This window comes from Tiliqua scincoides, chromosome 1 (genome assembly GCF_035046505.1).
Source record: "Tiliqua scincoides isolate rTilSci1 chromosome 1, rTilSci1.hap2, whole genome shotgun sequence".
Lineage (NCBI taxonomy): Eukaryota > Metazoa > Chordata > Lepidosauria > Squamata > Scincidae > Tiliqua > Tiliqua scincoides.
The window spans coordinates 17,706,657-17,727,918 of record NC_089821.1 but is presented as its reverse complement, the minus strand read 5'-3'; the positions used below and the strand labels follow the sequence as shown (position 1 = coordinate 17,727,918).

The following is a 21,262-nucleotide window of genomic DNA, read 5'->3' as shown; positions in this document are numbered from 1 at the left end:
TAAGAAGCTCTTAGGCCTGTGATGTGGGTCACTGGGTGGTTGCCAGTTCACCAATCACCAAGCATCCACTGACAGAAAAGAATAAAAGTTACCCCCCCCCCCCAAAAAAATATCCTGAATTTGGTGTTCTGTCATGAAACAAAAGGCACATTTAGTATTTGTGTACAAATACACAAAAGGCCACAACTGGTTCCCCAAAAGGCCACAGGTTCTCCACTCTCCACTTTTAGAATGTCTTTATATATCACAATATTGTTAATCTGAATTATTTCTTACAAATACAAATATAACTGGGCTTTTTAAAGGTGTGTTAATTAGGGTTATTCTTGTATGGGAACAACTTGACTTGTTAACCTATTTAATTTTTCAAAGGATCTGTTTTATGAAGGTAATTGTACAAGACCACAATTTTGGTTTCGTAACACTTTACTTATTCAATGAATTTTCCTCTTTTTCCACAGATGGAGCAAGAAGCTGAAAGACGTAGACAGCCGCAAACCAAACAGGAACCGGAATCTGAGGAAGAGGAGGAAGAAAAACAAGAAAAAGAAGAGAAGAGGGAAGAACCCGAAGAAGAGGAAGAAGAGCCAGAGCAAAAACCTTGCCTTAAACCAACCCTTCGACCCATCAGCTCTGCTCCATCTGTTTCTTCAGCAAGTGGCAATGCAACTCCCAACACCCCTGGAGATGAATCTCCCTGTGGCATCATTATCCCACATGAAAACTCACCTGATCAGCAGCAGCCAGAAGAATATAGGCCAAAAATAGGACTTAGTCTCAAATTGGGCAAGTGTGTTTTATTTTTGCTCTTTGTTTCCCCTTTGGAGTATTTGGACAGAAAAGATAGGAAGCTGCTCTACAGCCTTGCCACACTGAAAATTCGTAAGCAAATGTCTGTGTTTTTTGCCCTCCCCCTTCAAACCTTTCCAATATTTGACTGTTGATTAATTTGAGTGCAGGAGAAGTACAATAAATTAGTAAATTACAGAATAGGAAAAAAGTTTAACCCTGGTTTCTTTGCTTCACAACTGATCTTTCTTCTCTCATCTTTTTAATTTGTTCATATTATCTTCTAATTCTGAAAACTTACCTTTAATTCTGCAGAATTTCCAGGATAATTGGTGCTTAGGTGTATCAGAATGAAATAATTTTAGATGCCTTTTATATTGTAGGTGCCTGCAATAGTCCCAACCAACCCAATGCTGTGAAAAGAAAGAAGCTCACTGTGGACAGTGTGTTCAATAAGTTTGAAGATGAAGACAGTGATGACATGCCCCGAAAAAGGAAATTGGTGCCTTTGGATTATGGCGATGAAGACAAGGCCTCCTCCAAAGGCAATGTCAATACTGAAGAGAAGCGCAAACACATTAAGAGTCTAATTGAGAAAATACCCACAGCCAAACCAGAGCTCTTTGCTTATCCTCTTGACTGGTCTATTGTGGATTCAGTGAGTGTGAAATTTTACATAGTCTTTGAGTGTGATCTGTAAGTCATTAGGTTGTATCCTACGGAGAGTTTGTGCAGCTGTACGAGTGCAAAGTACCTTTCCCAACAGCTCCCCAAACCCCATGGAATACCATTCCAGAGAGTCGGGAGATCTTTGCGAACAGTATGGAGTGTGGTGCAGGAGACTGAGTTTGGAGGGAGAAGTCTCTGCAAACTGTTTCTGTGAACAGTGCTCCACTTATGGACCCTCCCTCAGCATGGTTTGGGGGGGGGGGTTCCACTTGTCTGTGACCCTTCCGTCCTGCATCTCACACCTTTCCTGAGAGTCCCACAACCCCCAGGAGTGATTTTTCAGGGAACTTGGGGAGCTCCTCTGGTGGGATAGCTCTTATTAATGCATGTTCAGTCAGCCCACATCTCACACATTGACTTGTGCAAGTTCAAGTATACTTGCTTGCCCCTACCCCCTAAAGAGAGAGAGAACCAGTAATTTAAATAGTCAAGGTGATTCAGCTTACACCAGCCATTCAACTTAAACTGTTTATGCCCCAGAGCAAGACTGAAATGAAAGAATGAAGCTGCTGTTCCTTCAGTTCCTGCATGTCTCTCATATGGTGAATTTCATTCTCAAAGAGACAGTATGTATTAGATTTAAGGGAGTGTCGTGAATATGTACATGATAGGCCTTGGTTAGCATGTGGAGCCTGAACCAAACTAAGTCAGTAACAGAGAAGTTGCTAGCAGTTCCTAGCTGCAAGAATGTGAGTAAACAAACACAAAGATTGTTGTCTCTCCTCTGCTGGCCAGAAAGGACAGACAACAAGAATTACAACCCATTGGAATGTAGCACTTTTGCAGACAGAATGGTGCCTTATCAAGCTGATGAAATGCAGCTGTGGATCTCAAGTTGGGAGGGGTAAGAACTAAGAGGGCTAGCAACCAGGCCCACTTCGAGAAGGTTCTGTCCTCAAAAGTTTCTGATTGGACATTCTAAATAAGTATGAAGTCACATCAGTACTATTAGCATAAGAAGTATAATAATGAGGCCCAAAGGGGTGTGTCCGGTTCCTTCTTGGACAGAGGTTTTGGGTGCAACATCCTGCACGCTGTGAGCTCCATTGTCCAACATGGGCATCTGGCCTCACAGGTAGCCTGGAGCTAAGAGATCTACAAGAGTAACTGACCCAGGTGAGAGATAGGTATTAATAGAGATAGCCAGCTAGCTTTATTATTTTATTGCTGATATGTTTCCTAGATGTTTATGCCTCTAGCATTTACCAACTTATGTAACCTTATGTACTTAATAAACTAAAATCTATTTTACTAAGTTGTTTCATTGTCTGTTGGGGACAAAGGTTCAGAATCCTGCTTAGCCATTCAGCAAGCTAACAAGTGCTCATTGAGGTCTAGTAACTTGAGGACTGAAGTTTTAATTGGAGAAAGCACTCAGTGCTTGCAAGGGATAGAATTAAGCCTAGAGGGTCTCAGTGTCCCTGGTCTGAGACACTGGCGCGTACAGGGTGGTGGCAGAACTACTGAACAGGGGGCCTTGAAGGCTTTAGGGTTCGAGAACCAAGAACTCTGAGCATCCCAAACCCCCCTTAAGTTTGCGACAGGGAGTTTCGACTAAGCAGTCTTATCTCTATACACTAATATCAGAACATAACCCTTGCATAAGATGCGGACCATTTGTACTTATTTCAAATATAATCTTAATAATAATTAGTAGTTTAATACAAGTTATGATTGTATAAACCCATTTTAATCCTTTTTCATTTTGTATTATAGTAATACAATACAATTCTATTTGGTAATAGAACCAAAATAGTTTCAAAAAGTAAAGAGGTCTGTCCACCTCTTTACTTTTGAAATTGAAATTGTCCAATTACAATTTCAAGGTTTTTACTTGTTTTATTTACTGATACAAAATCCTTATACACTTACAGTCCTAATTTGGATTATTGCTAAAAAGCAAATTTCTTCCACCAACAGGAGGCTCCATTTCCGCAGGGGGAGAGAGGATTATTTAAACCAATTAAATAACCAATTTTCTGTTACTTCTGCTCCTTCCTTGTACTCCCCAGAAATGTGTTCCTGAGGTTCCCAGAACCCTCCAGAACACATTTTTAGTGGTTACAAGGGCTGCAGAGGGAAGAAGAAAGTGATGAAAATTGTCCTTCTGCCTTTTGCACGAATGGTGCTTCTTCTGCGAATGAAAGAAAATGTTCAGATTGAACCCACTGGCTGGCACTGGACTCCACGCAAAGGATGAAAAAGTTGTATGGTGCAATAACTGAAAGGTGTAATTGTATCTGAAATTATTCTCCTTTTTTTCCTAGACTTTAATGGAACGTAGAATTAGACCATGGATCAACAAGAAAATAATAGAATATATTGGTGAAGAAGAAGCAACACTAGTAGACTTTGTTTGCTCAAAGGTGGATGTAGCTTTATCTTATAAACATGTTTTTGGGTGGAATGTACTATATTTTTCCCTGACTATATTTCCATTTTATGATGATTACTCACAGAAGCTATTGGAAAATACACATACATGTTGTGTGTTGTGTTCTGTGCCCTAATGTAGAGCATATTCTGGGTTTTTTAGTTTTTATTTGATGGTATCAGTAAAACTGCAGGGTCAAATGGTGATGGTAGTGTGCACCCCAATATCTGGGACAGTGGTTACCAAACTGAGTTAGGACCCAATGGTTGGTCGCGATCTGATTTTTGATGGGTCGCCAAAGGGTGATGGATCAGCTAACTAAGTTGCTCAAAAGGTTTGAGACTATTCAAAAATCAGATACTGTAGCTGCTAATTACCCTATAAAGAGCTCAGCTGCTGCAGTTTGCAGGCACCTGTAAATATAGGGAGATAAATGTTTAAGGATCTTTTTCTGATTATTAAAAAAAAAATTTCTTTCTAGACCTTTTTTAAAAATCTGGTTAACCTAGGTGGGCCCCGGTAGAGCATCCATTTTCAACCACTGTACCATGGCACACTGGTGCACCTCAAGTGGTCCACAAGTGCACCACAGCAATTTGAGGGAAGGTCATTTATTAGTAGGGCCATGTGAGTCCCCCACTGACAGCATCGCGTGCCTTGACAATTGTCCAAAACCTGATGGTGTGCCTTGACAATTTTAGTGCCTTATCAGTGTGTCATGAGATGAAAAAGACTGAAAATTGCTACAATAGTGTTGTTCAAAAAAGTGGGTCCTGATGCTAAAAAGTTTGGAAATCACTGAGCTAGAGCTTTGTGCATTTGTAATATGTTGGGAACGGTGGTCTGCTGCAACTATAGTGCCAAACAGTGTCCGAGCCTGAGACAGGGCAACACAGGTTGCATTTGTCCTCTCCTTAACCATCTCAGATTAACTGAACTGGGTTAAAATAATTCAAGGGTAATGTACTTACTGTTGGATTTGTAAAAGAAAAAGGTAACTTTTAAATAAAAAAGCAATTGTCTGGCTTTTGAGAGATTTGCTTGTCAGTTTGCTTTGTCAGTTTACTTCCTGCTACAGTTTTGTTAGCAAGTGCTATAATACCATTGTTGTTTAGCAAATGTGCGATATTTTTTTTTTAGAACCTTTCGAATGCTGCTTTCTCAACTTCTCTGCATCTCTCTTTCAGGTTATGGCTCACAGTTCACCACAAAGCATCTTGGATGATGTTGCTATGGTAAATAAAGGGGAAAATGCCAAATCCAGAATTTCTAATTTATGTAAACTTGGAAGCTTCTTACAAATACCTTTTTAAAAAAAAAAAAAAAAAAAAACTTCCTTTCAAATGCTTTCAAAGAGTCTTGTGGTACTGGGTTGTATCCTAAGTACTTCAGTTTTCAGAAGGAGCTCTGTTTTCTGTAGGGGGGGCAGAGAATTTTTACCAGTTTCAGGATGGAGGATTTTCTCCAGTTTCCTTCTGCAGTCCCTGAACAACTACTTCTGAGAGTTGGGGGACCTTCGAGAGCAGATATTTGGGGGTACAAGTGGGCTGTAGAGTGAAAGGGAGATTGGCAACAATTGTTCCTCCCCTCTTGCACAAATAGAGCTTTGTCTTTGAACAGAAGAAACACTTGGGATGCAACCTGCTTTTTAATGATAATACCAAACCTGATTCTCTTTCATCTCTTTGCAGGTACTTGATGAAGAAGCTGAAGTTTTTATAGTAAAAATGTGGAGATTATTGATATATGAAACAGAAGCGAAAAAGATTGGTCTAGTGAAATAAAGAATCCTCTTTTGGTTATTAGGGTACCATTTCAACTTTTTTTCCCCATCATTGAAGAACTTTGAAATTTCTCTGTCCTCAGACATTTGTGAGACGTGTTTTTTTCTTAAACATAGACAATGTGAATTTTTTTATCCTCTTACACTGAGACCCCCTCTCCCACTTCTTGGCTTCCTTGGTTGTAATTATCTAAATCCTGCATTGGTTGTTTTTTTCATTTGCCATGTACAGTTACAGGTATGGTTTATAAAGTGCAACTGCAGTATGCTGACATTGATGATCTTTTAAATCGTTTCTTGTAAATATTAAGAAGACCCATGTCCTAGAAAAATCTGCGCTTACTACATACCAAAATAACTGAATTTTGTGTACACGCATCAACCTCTTCTTTCCCTTCCCCATTTAAAAGATGGGAATAAACTTTGAAATTCTAAAAATGGATGGAAGTCATTTTGCTGGCACAGAGTTCTCATCTGCATGGATATGAACTTTCTCCCTTGTTGAACTTTGTGTTATTTCTAGATGAATCTGTAGGAAACATGGTGGAATTGCATTAACTTAAACATCCTTGTAAAGTTACTCCCTCCTGCTCATTCATTACAGGAAACCTTTTATTCTGTTCAGCTCATACCACAACTTCATACATAACATAGTTTGTTTTTTTAAAAAACAAAAACTAGTGCACAAAATTATTTGACTATAGCCCTCCTCCTAAGGCAGACCTGGTGTATTAAACATGTGCTGTTTTATTTAAAAGAAAATTCATATGCCAGTCTGGAATACTTGTGGAAAGAAAAGGTATAAAGATGTAACTTGAGCACAACAGTTTACAATGCTAAATCATATGTTTTTGAACGATGGAGAAATTTGTTCTTATGTAAGCCATCAAGTTGGCTGTGACTTTATTCTTTTTTGTACTGTAACCTGTCTGTTGGATTGATAAAGGGTGATATTTCCTGCCCTCTTACTCTATGGGTTTTATACATATGCTGATGTGGTATAAATAACAATGTACTGTAAACTTCATTTTTTAAATCTCATACATAAGTAAAAAGACTGTATGCTATGGGCCTTCTATTGCAGGATGAGTACTTTCCAGGAAGCAAAACTTGTCTCAGTTTTTTAGTACTGCTTCTCTGATATCTCTTTAATGGGAAGGATACAGGTTGACTTATTTAGAAGGCATAACTGTGACCCTGTGTTAATGATTTCTTGCATTATAAGAAGACATCCGAGAACTGTTCTTAACAAATGGGATCATATAAAGGTTCCACCATGTAAATATTTCAGATATTAAAAATGTATATATTTGATCTGGACTTGGATTATTTGAATTACCTCTCAGGGTGTATCGCTTCTCAGCATTTGTTTCATTTCAGGAAGTCACAAATAGTTGCAGCTTGATGTAATGGCATTCTCGATGTGCAAACAGGGTTCCATGAAATGAACTTTTCCTCCAGAAATGTGTCCAATCCCCTCTTAAAGGCATCTAGGCAAGATGCATCACTACTTCCTGTGGCAAGGAGTTCAACAGACTAGGCAAGGGTGGAAAGGAACAGGTCTTGCAAGCGCCAGCTCACAGGGTCGCTTTCCTGCTCTCATCTTCTCTAGAGTCCATGTGAAAGGGGAAGGAGTGCTGTAAAAGAGGGCAGGCAGGAACTGCTGCCTGTTAACAGAAGTGACAGGAAAAGTCTTCCTAGCAAGGAGAGGAGTATGGCTCTTCCTTCTCAGAGCAAGAATCAATAAAAACCAACTTTACTTGCAAGCACCTGCACAGCTTGCCCTATGCATGCTCAAATCCTGTTCTCTCTCAGTGCCTTGGGAGGGATCCTTTGAGGCTATCTTCATGAACAGCTGTGGATGCAGTTGAGTCATACTTATTTGAAAGCAAGTTCCTTAGCAAGTAGCTTGTATCACAAGCCTGCTCTTCCCAAAATAATTATTCTGCAAGCCCTGTTCCTATATGTTTTAATGCCAATATTGAGGGTTAAACTGCATGCACACAATGTTTTCACTGCCTCTCGTAGGAAGCCTGCTTTTCTCATGGTAGTAAACCAGACATTAAAGAACTTTGCAAAAATGTAAATAAAATAATGCCACTTTTCTCACTAAAAATAAAATGTGTTTTGGAAAAAATACAAAATTTTATTTTTATTTAGTTTTCAATTCTAAAGGTAGAAATTTATAAATAGGACCCAAGCTCTTTTGTTCTGCAATAATTTTCAGAAGTGTAAAGGGTTCCACAGATCAATGTTATAGCAATCTTATTACACAGGCCTACAAAATTGAGGGTCAGAAAAGTTTTTCCCAAACTTTATGGTGGTTGATATGAATTTGGGGTGCAGATTCCAAAAATGGCATCCGTTTTGCCCGATCATGTCTAATTCTAGAGACATGGCATAGCATTCCTCATGAGGAAGCTGCTTGAACCATTCACTAAAGAGGCTATGCCATGTCTCTAGACCTAGACATGATCGGGCAAAACGGATGCCATTTTTGGAATCTGCACCCCAAATATACCCAGGAATTGGTGTAATGTTTAAGGAAGCAAAATGTGTGTTAGCCTGTGTTATCAGAGAAGAAAGCAGAAGCCCATCCTACCGTGAGAGAATGGTCTGGTTGAAACAGGCTTCTTCTTTTACTTCAGTGTTTCAAGGTGGTTGTGATAAAGCCCCTGGTGAAGGCAACCATTAATTTGTTTGACTTATATGATTGGTTTTGAATTAACGTAGCAAGTTAAGGGTCCCCCCCTCCCCACCCCCATATATGCTGGGCTAGGATCTGGGCACCCTAGTTTTCATAAGAGCTATGCTGGATCAAACCAAAGGCCCATCTAGTCCAGCGTCTGCTGTTGCATGAACAGTTGCCCCCCTAGATGTCTCGGGGAGCACACACAAGACAGTAAGATAACTGCATCCTGTTGCCACTCCATTGCATCTCATTCAGGGATATAACATATTTCTAAAACCAGATGGTTGCATATACCCATTGTAGTTTGTGGACTTCTGTTGACTATGATGGACTTTTCCTCCAAACATCTCTCCAATCCCCTTTTAAAGGCATCTTAGCCAGACACCATCACCACATCCTGTGGCAAGGGGTTCTACAGACTAATTACATGCTGGGTGAATATTTTCTCTTGCCTGTTCTAACTCTCCCAATATTCAATTTTAGTGGATGTACTCTGGTTCTGGGTGTTGTGTGAGAGGGAAAAGAATTCTATCCACCTCATGCATAATTTTATAATTCTAAATCATGTTCCCCCAGTTGCCTTTTTTTCCAGCAGTAGCCACATGAAACCCACCTCCAAAATTAATACTAGATCAAATTTGTGGAAAACATGTAACATAATAACGTTTCAGATTTGATTACCCTTGTGCCAACACAAGCATACTGTACAAGTCTAGATCCATGGTTCCCCAAATTCTGGGTTGGGACCCAGTGGTGGGTCACCAAAGGGTGAAGGAAAGATCAGCTAATGAATTTAAAAGGGGATTGGACAAGTTTCTGGAGGAAAAATCCATTATAGGTTACAAGCCATGTTGTGTATGTGCAACCCCCTGATTTTAGAAATGGACTATGTCAGAATGCCAGATGCAAGGCAGGGCACCAGGATGCAGGCCTCTTGTTTTCTGGTGTGCTCTCTGGGGCATTTGGTGGGCTGCTGTGAGATACAGGAAGCTGGACTAGATGGGCCTATGGCCTGGTCCAGCAGGGCTCTTATGTTCTTATTAAAATGTTCTTATTAAAAAAAAAAACACTTATTCTCCTGGGGGCTGGGGGATAAGAATAGGCCCTCAGTTTGGCTGTACTTGTAAGAGGTGACTAAACAGCCACCAGATAGATGGGACTTGATAGCCTGGGAAGGCAGCTCATCTGAGAGAAGAAAAACTGATCCCAAACCTCCACTGCCTTGTGGCAACATCTAGTTATGGAAAAGGCTTCAGGAGTCAACCTCAAGGCAAAATCCAGAGCCGCAGTCCCTGAGGAAGTTCATGGCTGAACAACAGTCATGTTCTGGCAACTCCTGTGAACCAACCGTATTGGCTTCTTCCTTTCCGTTGGACCATTCCAGCAACATGGAGAGGGGGGATTTGCCACACGGGTAACAATCTATCCTCCATATCTACTTTATATACGTATATACAGGTATTTATACAGGTATTTTATAATACTTATAAAATACCCAGGCTCCACGCACTGGAGAGGACACTGTTCCAGAACCACCATTCAGAGCGCAGTACCATAGTCTTCTGAGACTGAAGGATGCCAACATGTCTTAATAATTTGCTCAATCCCTGAGGCCTTTCAAAAACCAGATACTGCAGATGCTAACCCTGCAAAGACCTCAGCACCTACAGTTTGCAAGGTAGTTGCTAAGTGCCCTGCAAGGAGCTGAGCTCCTGCAGTTTGCATGCATGTGTAAATATTGGGATAAATTTTTTTCTGGTTATTATTGCTTATTAATTAATTAAAAACAATTTTTGATTAAATAAAATTAAATGAAATTAATTTTTAGTTAAATAGAATGTTTGAGGGTCTTTTTCTGATTATTACTAATTAATTAAAATATTGATGAATTAGAATTAACTAAATAAAAACCAATTATGATTAAATAAAATCAAACAAATAAAATTATTAAATAAAATGTTTGAGGGTCTTTTTCAGGTTCTTATTACCTATTAATTAAATAATTAAAATATTAATTTAATTAAGTAAAAACCAATTAAAATTAATTTTAATTAATGAAATGAAAGTGAGGGTCTTTTTAGGTTCTTATCAATTTAGTGATTAATTAGAAATTAAACAAATAAAAATCAATTAAAATTGTAAAACAAAATTAAATACATAAAATTAATTTTAATTATATAAAAATTAATTAAATAAAATATTTTTTTCTAGTTCTCCTTTTCTTAAAGGCTGGTGAGCCCAGGTGGGTGCTGACAGCGTGTTGTGCTAGCAGGTGCTGCAGATTTTGGGAGCCCCTGGTCTGGAGGAATCTGAGCTCTCCCTTCTCTAGGAGGCAGCCTCGCCCTGCGCATGCGCAACAGTATGCAACCGTATGCGCAACTCTTCTGTGGCTGTAACTGTTGGGGGGAGGGCGGGGCTTGCCCTTGATGGACAGCAGCCGCCCGCCAGGGGGCGGAAGAGGCTCAGGTAGCAGGCTGAAGCGGGCTGCGCAGGCGCACAGGCGCGCGCCTGGAGGGCGAGGCGAGCGGAGATGGTGATTCCGAAGGGGGCGGGGCCTGGGCCGGAAGCGGCCGGGGTGGGGGAGGGGCGGGGGTTGCGCTCGGATCGGAAGGGAAACAAACCGGCGGGACGGGTCCTGAGGTGGCAGGTAAGGGGGCGGGGTGGAAGAGCCTGCGGGGGGAGGAGAGGCTCTCGAGGGCGTCCTCCCTGCCCCCCACGCTCGAGCGTCGTCCCTGGGGGCCTCCCTGGAAGCAGCCGCCGCCGCCGCCGCCCCTCGGTCTCTGCGCCTGCAGCGTGGAAGGAAGAGCGGCCCCTCCGCGGTCACCCGGGCAGAGCCACTGCTCGGCACTCCCTGAGCTCCAGAGCTCGGCTCAGCCCAGCCAGGCGGTAGGCCTGGGCTCCCAACTGGCTCCTGGCCGCCTGCTGGGCAGGTAGACCTGGGCTCCCCCTCTGGCCCTGCCCTCTGCAGCTGCTTCTTCCAGGCAGGTAGACCTGGGCCTCTGTGCTGGGTGGGTAGACCTGGGCTTCCACCCAGGCTTGGAGCCCAGGTCTCCCCGGCAGGGAGATCTGGGCTCCTCCTCTGACTCACCCTCTGGAGCAGCCTCCTCCAGGCAGGTAGACCTGGGCTCCCATCTGAACTTTGGCCTCCGTGGCTGAGGTTTGCTGGGCAGGTAGACTTGGCCTCCTGCCCAGGCTTTATAGCCCAGGTGTACCTGGCAGATACACCTGGGCTGACTCTGTCTTCTTGAGCCCCCTCTTCCATGCGGTTAGACCTGTGCTCCCAGTTGAACTTTGGCCTCTGTGTGACTTACTCTCCCACCCAGATTTAGAGCCCAGATCAATCTGCCAGGTAGACCTGAGTTTCCATTCCAGCCAGTCTTGTCAGCACCTCACAGTATTCTCCTAGCACCCAATTTTGCTTCTCATCCTGACAGGCGTCCTTTTCTACTGGCATGACATTGGGGGTGGTGGTCATGTACCCATGGCATCCCCCCAGATCCATCCCAGGTCTCACACATATGCCCTGTCTCTGACACAGTTTGGAATACTCATATGTGCCTGCAAAGATGGGGCAGAGGTTCGTGTGGGGAAAGGTTGTGTGCAAGGCAGTGGCACCAGAATGCCACTTAACAACTTAATGCCACTTAAACAACCTCAGAATTGGGGGCTCTTCAGTGTCTGCTCTTTAAAAAACCCTCTTGTCACTAAAGAGTTGGATGTTGGTTGGAATTGTGAAAACTCTTCACCTTTGTCCTGGTGAAAGTGCAGCAACTTTTTAACAACTCTCTGCAACCTGTGGAAATCCATCAGATGCAGCTTCTCCCCCAGCACAGACATGTAGCTATGGGGAAAGCTGTTATTTCAGTTTAAGAACAGTTTAAGAGCCCCATTGGATCAGATCAAAGGCCTATCTTGACCAGCTTCCTGTATCTCACAGCAGCCCACCAGATGTTTCAGGGAGCACACAAGATAATTGCATTCTGGTGCCACTGCCTTGCTACTATAAAACCAGGAGGTTGCATATACCCTTCACAGCTTGTTAGCTGTGGTAGATTTTTCCTCCAGAAATCTGCCCAGTCCCCTTTTAAAGACATCTAGGGCAGATGCCATCACCACATCCTATGGCAAAGAGTTCCACAGACTAATTACATGCTGGATAAAGAAATGTTTTCTTTCTAACTCTCCCAATTTTTCTCTCAGTTTGTGCCTGTTACATTTGGAGATTGGACGGATTTCTGGAGGAAAAGTTCCATCTCAGGTTACAAGCCATGATGAGTATGTGCAACCTCCTGGTTTTGGAAGTAGGCTACATCAGAATGCCAGATGCAACGGACAGTACCAGGATGCAGCTCTCTTGTTGTCTTGTGTACTCCCTGAGGCATCTGGTGGGCCACTGTGAGATACAGGAAGCTGGACATGATGGGCCTTTGGCCTGATCCAATGGGGCTCTTATGGTCTTCTGCCAGTTGGCCATGGCACAGAGCTATCCCTTTGTCAGGGAAACAGTAGTAGCCCAGCTACTGATTCTACTTTATAACAGGGTTGATAAAGAAATCTGATTCTGCTTCCATGTAAATTAAAGAGGGTATTGCTTCCGTTTTCATAATATTGTAGCACTGTTATAAAATACATTATTTTTTTAACATGAAGACAAGAGTTTTAAGTGCTGTTTTGAAGTTCTTCATCCAGTAATGTTTGGTTTTCTGCCTGAGATCTCAAAGAAGCTTCCAAACTGGGACATATTGATAAAATGGAGTTGCTGAATGACCATAGAGATTAAGTTTGAACTTAGAATTGTTTTACTTTTGTTTTTGGTTTTTGAAATAAGAGAGGATATTGTTTTGAGAGGGGAATAGTATTTTGTTCTTGCAAGATTTTAAAGGTATGCTTATCCCAAGGCATAATTTTATTTAAAAGGAAAAAAAAATCCCTTTGCTTCAATAAAAGTTAAAAACAGAGATGAGTTTAGAGTAGATGTCCAGCATGGATTAAGTTTCAGATTTATAGCCTAATTTCAAGTAAATTTATTTAGAACTAAACTGAGATAAATGGGATTTATTCCACAATAAGTGTTTAGGATTGTAGTTGTGCAGCCTGCTTCTGTGTACATTTCCTCAAAAGTAATTTCTCTTGAGTACACTAATACTTAAACTCAAGTAATTTTGCTTGAAGATGCATCCTTAGGTTGTAATCCGAGACACATTTACATGTGAGTAAGTTTGTGCGTCAAACTGCAAGTAGAGCTTATTTGCAAGTGTGTTTGAAATCAAACTGCAAAACATTTTTTAAAATGCAGCCAAGTTAATAAGTATTGTACTTGAATTCCCCCCCCCCCAATGCTTTGTAGATTCATTATCCTTCCAAGTGTGGGATTCCAGTCAGGGTTGCTGGTGTGATCATGGAACTTGAGTGGCTGGAAGAGTATGTCTGACCTAAATTAAACAAATTATATTCTGTAAGTGCTCTTAAAGAATGTATGTTTGGCGCAGAATGTGTGTCTGCTTGAACCCTGATCCGGGGGCCAGATCTGGGGTTCCAACGAATCTGTCTGCCCAGTGAGTGGACCTTACTGTTCTGCCCGGGTGCCATGTGTAGTCCCTCCATGATCCCTCCATGATCAGGGACAGGGACACTCTGGGCAATCACACCTGCCTGGACATCCTGTAGCATGGCCTTCTGGGACACCAGGCAGCAGACGCAAATGCCCAAAGCATCCCTGTCTCCCAATCATTCAAGGACTATATATGCTGCACCCAGGTGAAATGGAAAGATGTAGTCCGAACAGGGACCGCTTTTCCATTGTCCTTTAGTTACGCTATGGAAATCTGTTACAAAGCTAATATGTTCAGATTTCTTTCTGGTGGTCTTAAATTGACCACTGCCATTTAGCTGCACAAGTTTTGTATTTGCAGAGACCCCGTCTGGGAAAGATTCTAAACCATTTTGTGCAGTGTGTTCACTATTCCATCTGCTTTGATTTTATGGCTTTTACATTTAAAATATGCATTTGAGCTTAAGTTATAAGATAACTTTTATCATTATGAGAAAAGCGGGATATATTTTTTAAAATAATCAGATGACCCAAAGTTACCTGCTGAACTTGATTTATATTGCCAGTGAAACTATTTGCTTATTGTTCACCATTGGTGTTTTCTTGCATTCCAAAGAGATGTGTCATTGACTCAGTAGTTGCTCAGGCTTTAATATTTTTAAATATTAAAAGTGAGGAGTGCTGAATAGGAAATAATTGAAGAAAAAATGTGGTGATGGTGTTTGTTCTGAAGACTATTTATATATTCCATGACATTTGACCTAATTCCACTTGAATTGCTGTTGCTACTATTTCATTTTAAGAACCTGGGATGAGTTTTGGTCGTAATTCCAATAGGCTTCTAATGAATCAATAGACTGTGAAACAGTGAGTTTCCTTCCTGTCACTTTGTTTTAGTGATTTTCTATTAAACATTGTTTGCACAGGAACAAATTAATGTCACTGTCAGTGTAAGTTAACTCTGGCTTGGAGCTTGGTTCAGATCCTGTATTAAGCAGGATTCTTGGTTAGCTCTAACTGCTCTTACTGTCACTGTCAATGTAGCAGTTACACATATTTAGACCCATGAGGTTTAATTTGTGCTTCAGAAGGGAGTGAATGTGTAATCTTGTGGTCTGCTCGATTACTTAATCATGAGTAAGGATTTGGCAACCTTATGTCTTTATTGGTCTTCAGTTGTAAAGCATTACTCTGTTGAAAATGATTAACCCACATAAATGTTTATTACAAAAACATATCCTTTCTACATAAGAGAAAGCAGTATTGGACTGAACAGGATGGAAGAGGGTCTGCCATATACTCTATTACTGTGAACTTGTTTCTTGTCTCACTTCTTCAACTCAATCCAGCTTACATTCTTTATAGTTTTTAATTGTGCAGTGCAATTACCCCTAAAATATGCTTTCTCCAAATATTAGATGGCCCTTCGTATAAGCTTGGACTTACGGTAAAATGACATAAAAAGGGAAACTTTCCCTCAAAAGAAATAATGTAAATAGGAGTTTATGAGAACTGTATGTTTGTCCATGCCCTACATTGGACTCCCCCCTGCTCCAAATAGCTCATTTCAGCTATTGCAACCCACTTCTGAGTTGTGATAGGAAAACCAGGAAAACCACTTCTGAGTTGTGATAGGAAAACCAAAAGTGAGTCGTGATAACCGAAATGAGCTATTTGAAACAGCAAAGAGGCTCGCAGAGGGGGCTGCCCCTCCATCCTGCCAGGGTCAGCACTACCCTTCTCCCCTGTAAGCATAAAACCACTTGATCGTGCCTTTGCCATGATTGTTGCGGCACCATTGCAGCTGTCTTTTCTTGGTCACTCCCCCTAAGGGGGAATGTATTCAATCCAGTTCCCCTGGTGGGTTGTGACCCAGTAGTTTGGGAACCACTTGCTGATGCCATTTTGAACTATTAATGATTTTAAATTATCCTCCCATGTCTCACTGTTCCAAACCTATTTGATTTGTATCCAGATAGAAACCCTTCCTTAATATTTGTCATAGTACTATGAATAAAGTTAAGCCTCGTCCCCAAAGTATCCCAATTTTGTCCATTTCTTTTCATGCGTTTAAGAGCTTGGAGGGTAGAGGGAGAGGGAAAAAGAATATTCTGGTCTGGTGATGGCTTGTTGGATGTAAAGTATATAAATGAGGTGATTCTAGTAAGTTGGTCAGAGTTGAGGACTTAAATGTGGAGAGACCTATAATGGGGATTCCCTGTATTCCTCATCCCTCTCCTTCACCCTTAATTCTTTCTAATAACTTTTCCCAAAGTATTTACAAAACTCATTACAATAAGTCTGCAAGAACAGGAACAAAAAAGGTGAGCAGGAACAGTTAACTGTCACCAGTAGCTGGTGCCCATCTATCCCATTCCTGTTTTAGAACATAGATTCTCTGTTGTACCTATATATAGCATTCAAGTAAGCAATTTGTTAGAGTGCTTTGGGGAACAAACGTGGAAAAAATAGATATCTGGTTTTTCCCATTTACGTTTTTGGGCAGCCCAGTCCTAACTAACTCCGCATGATGGTGATACAGTGGCACAAATGTGACTTCTGCTGTGTCCCGTGGGGGAATTTTGGCATGTTGAGGCCTCCTCAGGTAAGGGAATATTTGTTCCCTTGTGCTGGGGTAAGCCCCAGCAGCTGCCATTGGTCAACTTGGACCTGTGCCAGCTATTGAGATGGTGCAAGTTCACATTGACCTATGAAGGCAGATCAGGCCTGGGAAGGGGGTTAGAACTTTTTGGGTGCTGCTGCTGAACCTACCTCTTTCCTGGGCCTGATTTACCCTCCCCATTCCGCCCACCCCCTGCCCCATTCTTTCCCCTCCCAGCCTGTCTCCAAACCCCTGTGCTGCTTTACATGCTCCAGCGGGCATCTGCCATTCACATGGACCCTGTTCCTCACTGCTCGTGGCAACCTGGCCACGTATACTGGTACTGTTGCATTTGAACAGCTGTAAAGCTGTTTACACCTGTGGAATGTATGTCCTATAGCCAATAGGATTGGTCTGTTAGGCTATTCTATGGCTATGGCTATTCTATGGCCTATCAACTTATAAAATGATGTTCAGAAAACCACAGGAAGGAAACTTTAGCATGATTATATGCAGAGTAGGAACTGTAGCTCAGCAATAAAGCATGTGCTTTGCTTGCAGAAGGTCTGAGGTTTTGCATCTTTAGGAAGAATTGGAAAAGAATTCTAAAACCCTAGATAGACCAATACTTAATGTAAAGCATTTTTTTAATGTATCCTCAGAAATATGCCCCATGGAGTACAATGGGACCTGCAGCCAAGTAATTGTGTATTGGACTGTGGCTTTAAAGTGCTACAGTAAAAGCTGTGCTAGCACCTGGTTAAATGGCAAACGCAGTTAACTAGAATCTGTCTGCATTTCAGGCAGGCAGAGATACCAATTAACTGAGTGTACTGCTTGGCAAAGCCCCCAACCCCCTCCCTAACTTACCTAACAGGACTCCCTGTGCTGTGCCATTCCACCCTCTTTTCTTCTTCTTAGGGGTCCTCTTGGAGTGGAGACATTTCACTCCCCACAAGGCGCTCATGAGGAAGAAGTGGAATGTCTCCATTCCTAGACAACCCTCGTGAAGAAGAAAGGAGGGTGATGTCAAAGAAAAGAAGGCTTGATGGCACTACAGAGGGATGATGTGTCAATTATGAGAGGTGGCTAGCAGTCTCATAATCTGGCATATTTGGGGAAAGCACAACTTTTAATGTACTCTTTAATGTAATGTTTGTAATTTTTTCAGGATGGCTTTTAGTGACAATGCATAAATAGGAAGTCGTTTTTGGGATGGGTTTTTCCCCCCTTGTCTTTGGGATAGAGTTTTTTGGTTATCTTTTATTGTCTCTTCCAAAGAGTGGGTCATGAGCCTAAGCACAGTGAATCAAAATTTGGGCCCTCTACTACCCACTCTTGTGCTGGTTTGGCTCCAAATAGAAGCCATTACAGAAGCCCCATTGTCATGGATATGTACAGTTCAGGCCTAGTAGCATTGCAAGGCCTGAACCCCCAGCTAAAACAGTAACACAGAAGTGGCTTGCATTTCCTAGCTGCTAGGATTTACAACTCAATGGAAGGTGATTATGTAGCACCTAGGCAGCCAGAAAGAGGCCTATCAAGGATGGAATGCAGCTGCAGTTCTCCAGGGGGGAGGGAAGAGCTGAGAGGGCGAGCTTCCAGCCCCACTTCCAGAGGACAGGGTCTTTGTTCCTTGTCTCTGGATGAGAGAGGTGGTGGGTGCACATCCTGCCCCACCAGGACCATGTGGCCTCTTAGGTAACTGAGGATCTACAAAAGAAGCTGACCCAGGTGAGAGTCGGAGATTAATAGAGTTAGCCAGTTAGCTTTGTTGTTTTATGCTGATATGTTTCCTAGAAGTTTTTATGCCTCTAGCATTTGCTGCCTTTTGTAACCTTTTTGTAACCCTTTGTATTTAATAAAGTAGAAAATCTTTTTACCATGTTGGTTCATTGTCTGTTGGGGACAAAGGTTCAGAATCCTGCCTAGCCGTTCAGCAAGCTACCAAAATCCTCATTGTGGACTAGAAACTTGAGGACTGAGACTTTAAGTAAAGAAAGTGCTCAGTGCCTACAAGGGATATAGTTAAGCCTAAAGCGTCTCGGTTTCCCTGGACTGAGGCACTGGCTCCTACAGAGTGGTGGCAGTACTACCGAACAGGGATCTTTGAGGGCTCTAGGGTTCAGAACCAACAACTCTGAGCACCCAAAACCCTGGGAGTGTGAGACCAAGCGTATGACACCTATTACTTAGCCTCTACAGGCCTCAGAAGCCTCCATAAACCACTTGCAGTTTGCTTCCAAAAACCAGAAGTTGCTTACAGAGGCATCTGAGGCCTACAGAATGGGTCGCCAGGCCATGAGAGGCCTCCAGCACCTCCAGGAGCATCGTGACCCGTCGCAAGGGATGAGGCGCTGCAAAGTTTGGGAACCCCTAGTTTAGGTTATTAAAGGCTAAGAAATTACTTTTCAGACACTGATCCAGTGAGATTACACAGTAAAAATATATCAAGCAATAAAAATTTTATTAATCCATACTTCTGAAATCTTTATTACAATATTCATCTCCAGTTCTGAGATTTTTATTGTACTGATCTGTATCGCAGAATAGACTGTGAGTTAGTTTCAATACTTAGTATTCCACATCACTCTTTATATGCAAATACAAAAAAAACAAAGAACATTACCTATAAATACCAGTGAGAAAAAACAGATTTAGCAAAACTCAGCACAAAACAGCGAATTATAATTAAATCAATACACATAAAAATACACTCCCTCTTCTTTATCACTCCTTTAATCCTTTCTTTCTCAGTTGAAAATAGTATAGTAAAAACAAGATTCAGTGACATTTACTGTTGCTTCCTGTTCCAGTACTTCCTGAAGTCTTCCCAAACCAAAAAGAAATTATTGCTTGCTATACTTGGCTAAGATAATCCTAGCCACTATAATTAGGCAAAATAAGAGTTCCTTTGGCCTAGGACGTTTATCACCAACTTTGGTGGGAAGAAATGGAGCTGGATCTAGATTTAATTTAATATTAAGAATTTATTTAATATTACTATCTTCTTTCAAAGCAATTATATTGTTTTCTTAATATAGTGTTATTACTTCTTAAAACATCAGTGCCCTGGGCTCAATGTCTGCAGTAACATATAAATAAATAGATGTTATAGATTAGATAAGCATTTTCATTTTTCTTCATGTTTGTTTAATTCCATCCCCTAAACAGTTAAGATTCTGTTTGTGTCATATGGAGTGAATTGAAAATAGAGGAAATATTTAACTACTCAGCAGACTTCACTGAACTGCAAAACAAAGGCCAACTGTCTTGGTTCTGTGCAGTTCTTTATTTTTGACCTTTGGGCGGAGCTTAGCTAAATCTGAGTGGGAGCAAGAAGAACATTGGCTGTGTCAGCCAGCCTACTGATCTTACCACTAGGTGAAAATTTTAGGAAGTGTCATTGTTGATTGCATCTCTAAAGCCTTGTCAGAGTCATGTGTTCATGATGATGATTTCTGCTAGTGAGTTCTAAGATCTTTAATTATCTATTTAAAAACCTAATTGTTTACAACATTATTTTTGGTAAATGGGATATAAATATAACATAAGTCTAAAAGATAGAAAATTATTTTGGTGCCACTGCTTAGCTGGTTCAAGCGTCAAAATGCCGTTTCTTGTGGTCCTATGCTCTCTCTTAAGTGGGCTCCTCCAACAGCAGAAGATTGGAGATATAGAGTAGCTTATGTTCCAGTGGTTGGAGAGACCCAGATGGTTGGTTCCTACTAATTTGAGTGTTATCCAGCTCTTAATTAGATAATTACATTGGCTGTAGCTTTTAGGTACAGTAAGCTAGTAGTTCAGTAACATCTAACTGAAAATTTTAGCACTGGTTCTTCTCACTTCCGGTCCTGAAAAACATATTTTTATGAAATACAATTCTGTATTGTATCAAACTAATCTCACTGGCTTGATTTCATGCTGTATGTCTTTCTTTCCAGCTCTATAGAGGTTACTGTCTTGCTTTGTGGGTTGCTTTCTGTCACATTTAAGTATTAGATCTGGATGTGAGGGCAAAGATATGCAGTACGCACACAGTATTTTAACTTATTTTTGGTTTTGCTATTGACATGCATGGTGATGATAGTCAAAACTCTTGAATGACTGTTTCACTTGCTACATTTCAAATATAAACATACACTGGATTGCTTGTAAATATTGCCCCCATGCGTACTGTCATGCTGCTCACTTTGCCTAGAACAATCTTTCTTCATTAAGCCATTTCTTTCTCCTCCTTCCTGTCTTTCTTCAGAAACAGTATCTTAGCAATGTCTTTCCCGAGTCGGCCTTTTCTCAGTCTTTCCTACGCATTGGTTTCCTTTTATCCCCCCTTCCCTGTCTAATGTAGCTTGCAAACTATGTTCTTCTAAATCCTGTACAGTTGAAGATAGTGGTGGTAATAGTAGTGGTTTAGATGGATGTTTTAGTGCTCAAGAAAACCATCAAGGCAACATATGTACCAGATGCTGCAGATTGGGAAATCTTAGATTAATGCCCCTGTTTTTGGTCTGGCCAAATTTTATGGGAAGAATTTGAAAAAGTCAGGCAACGCACTTTGTCCTTAGCACTATCCCCATTCACTTTTCAGAGACATATTAGCCAAGCGCAGCTTAATGCTGCCCAACTGTCTAATTATGATTTAGGCAATCAAGAGAACCATGTGGCTTCCTCTCTTGCGTGGGCATCCTTCCCCCTTCAGTTTTGCAACCAGCTGTTAGCATTGTGTCTGACCAGTGTTT

At 41.4% G+C, this 21,262-nt stretch overlaps 2 protein-coding genes across 3 annotated transcripts in view; both read left to right on the top strand.

The window, feature by feature from the left end:
- RBM25 (RNA binding motif protein 25) overlaps nt 1–7,669 on the top strand; it is a 47,597-nt gene extending 39,928 nt beyond the window's left edge. The window contains exons 15-19 of one of the 2 annotated variants that reach the window (XM_066631477.1): nt 462–786; nt 1,173–1,447; nt 3,786–3,884; nt 5,080–5,127; nt 5,584–7,669. In XM_066631477.1, coding sequence (XP_066487574.1) covers nt 462–786; nt 1,173–1,447; nt 3,786–3,884; nt 5,080–5,127; nt 5,584–5,676 — 840 coding nt within the window. In that variant the 3' untranslated portion in view covers nt 5,677–7,669. The remainder of the gene's footprint in view (nt 1–461; nt 787–1,172; nt 1,448–3,785; nt 3,885–5,079; nt 5,128–5,583) is intronic. The other variant, XM_066631479.1, reaches the window with a different exon arrangement.
- Nucleotides 7,670–10,942: 3,273 nt separating this feature from the next.
- The window catches only part of PSEN1 (presenilin 1), a 32,960-nt gene continuing 22,640 nt past the window's right edge, over nt 10,943–21,262 (top strand). Inside the window, exon 1 of the mRNA XM_066639131.1 lies at nt 10,943–11,014. The gene's annotated coding sequence lies outside the window, so the exon portion shown is untranslated. The remainder of the gene's footprint in view (nt 11,015–21,262) is intronic.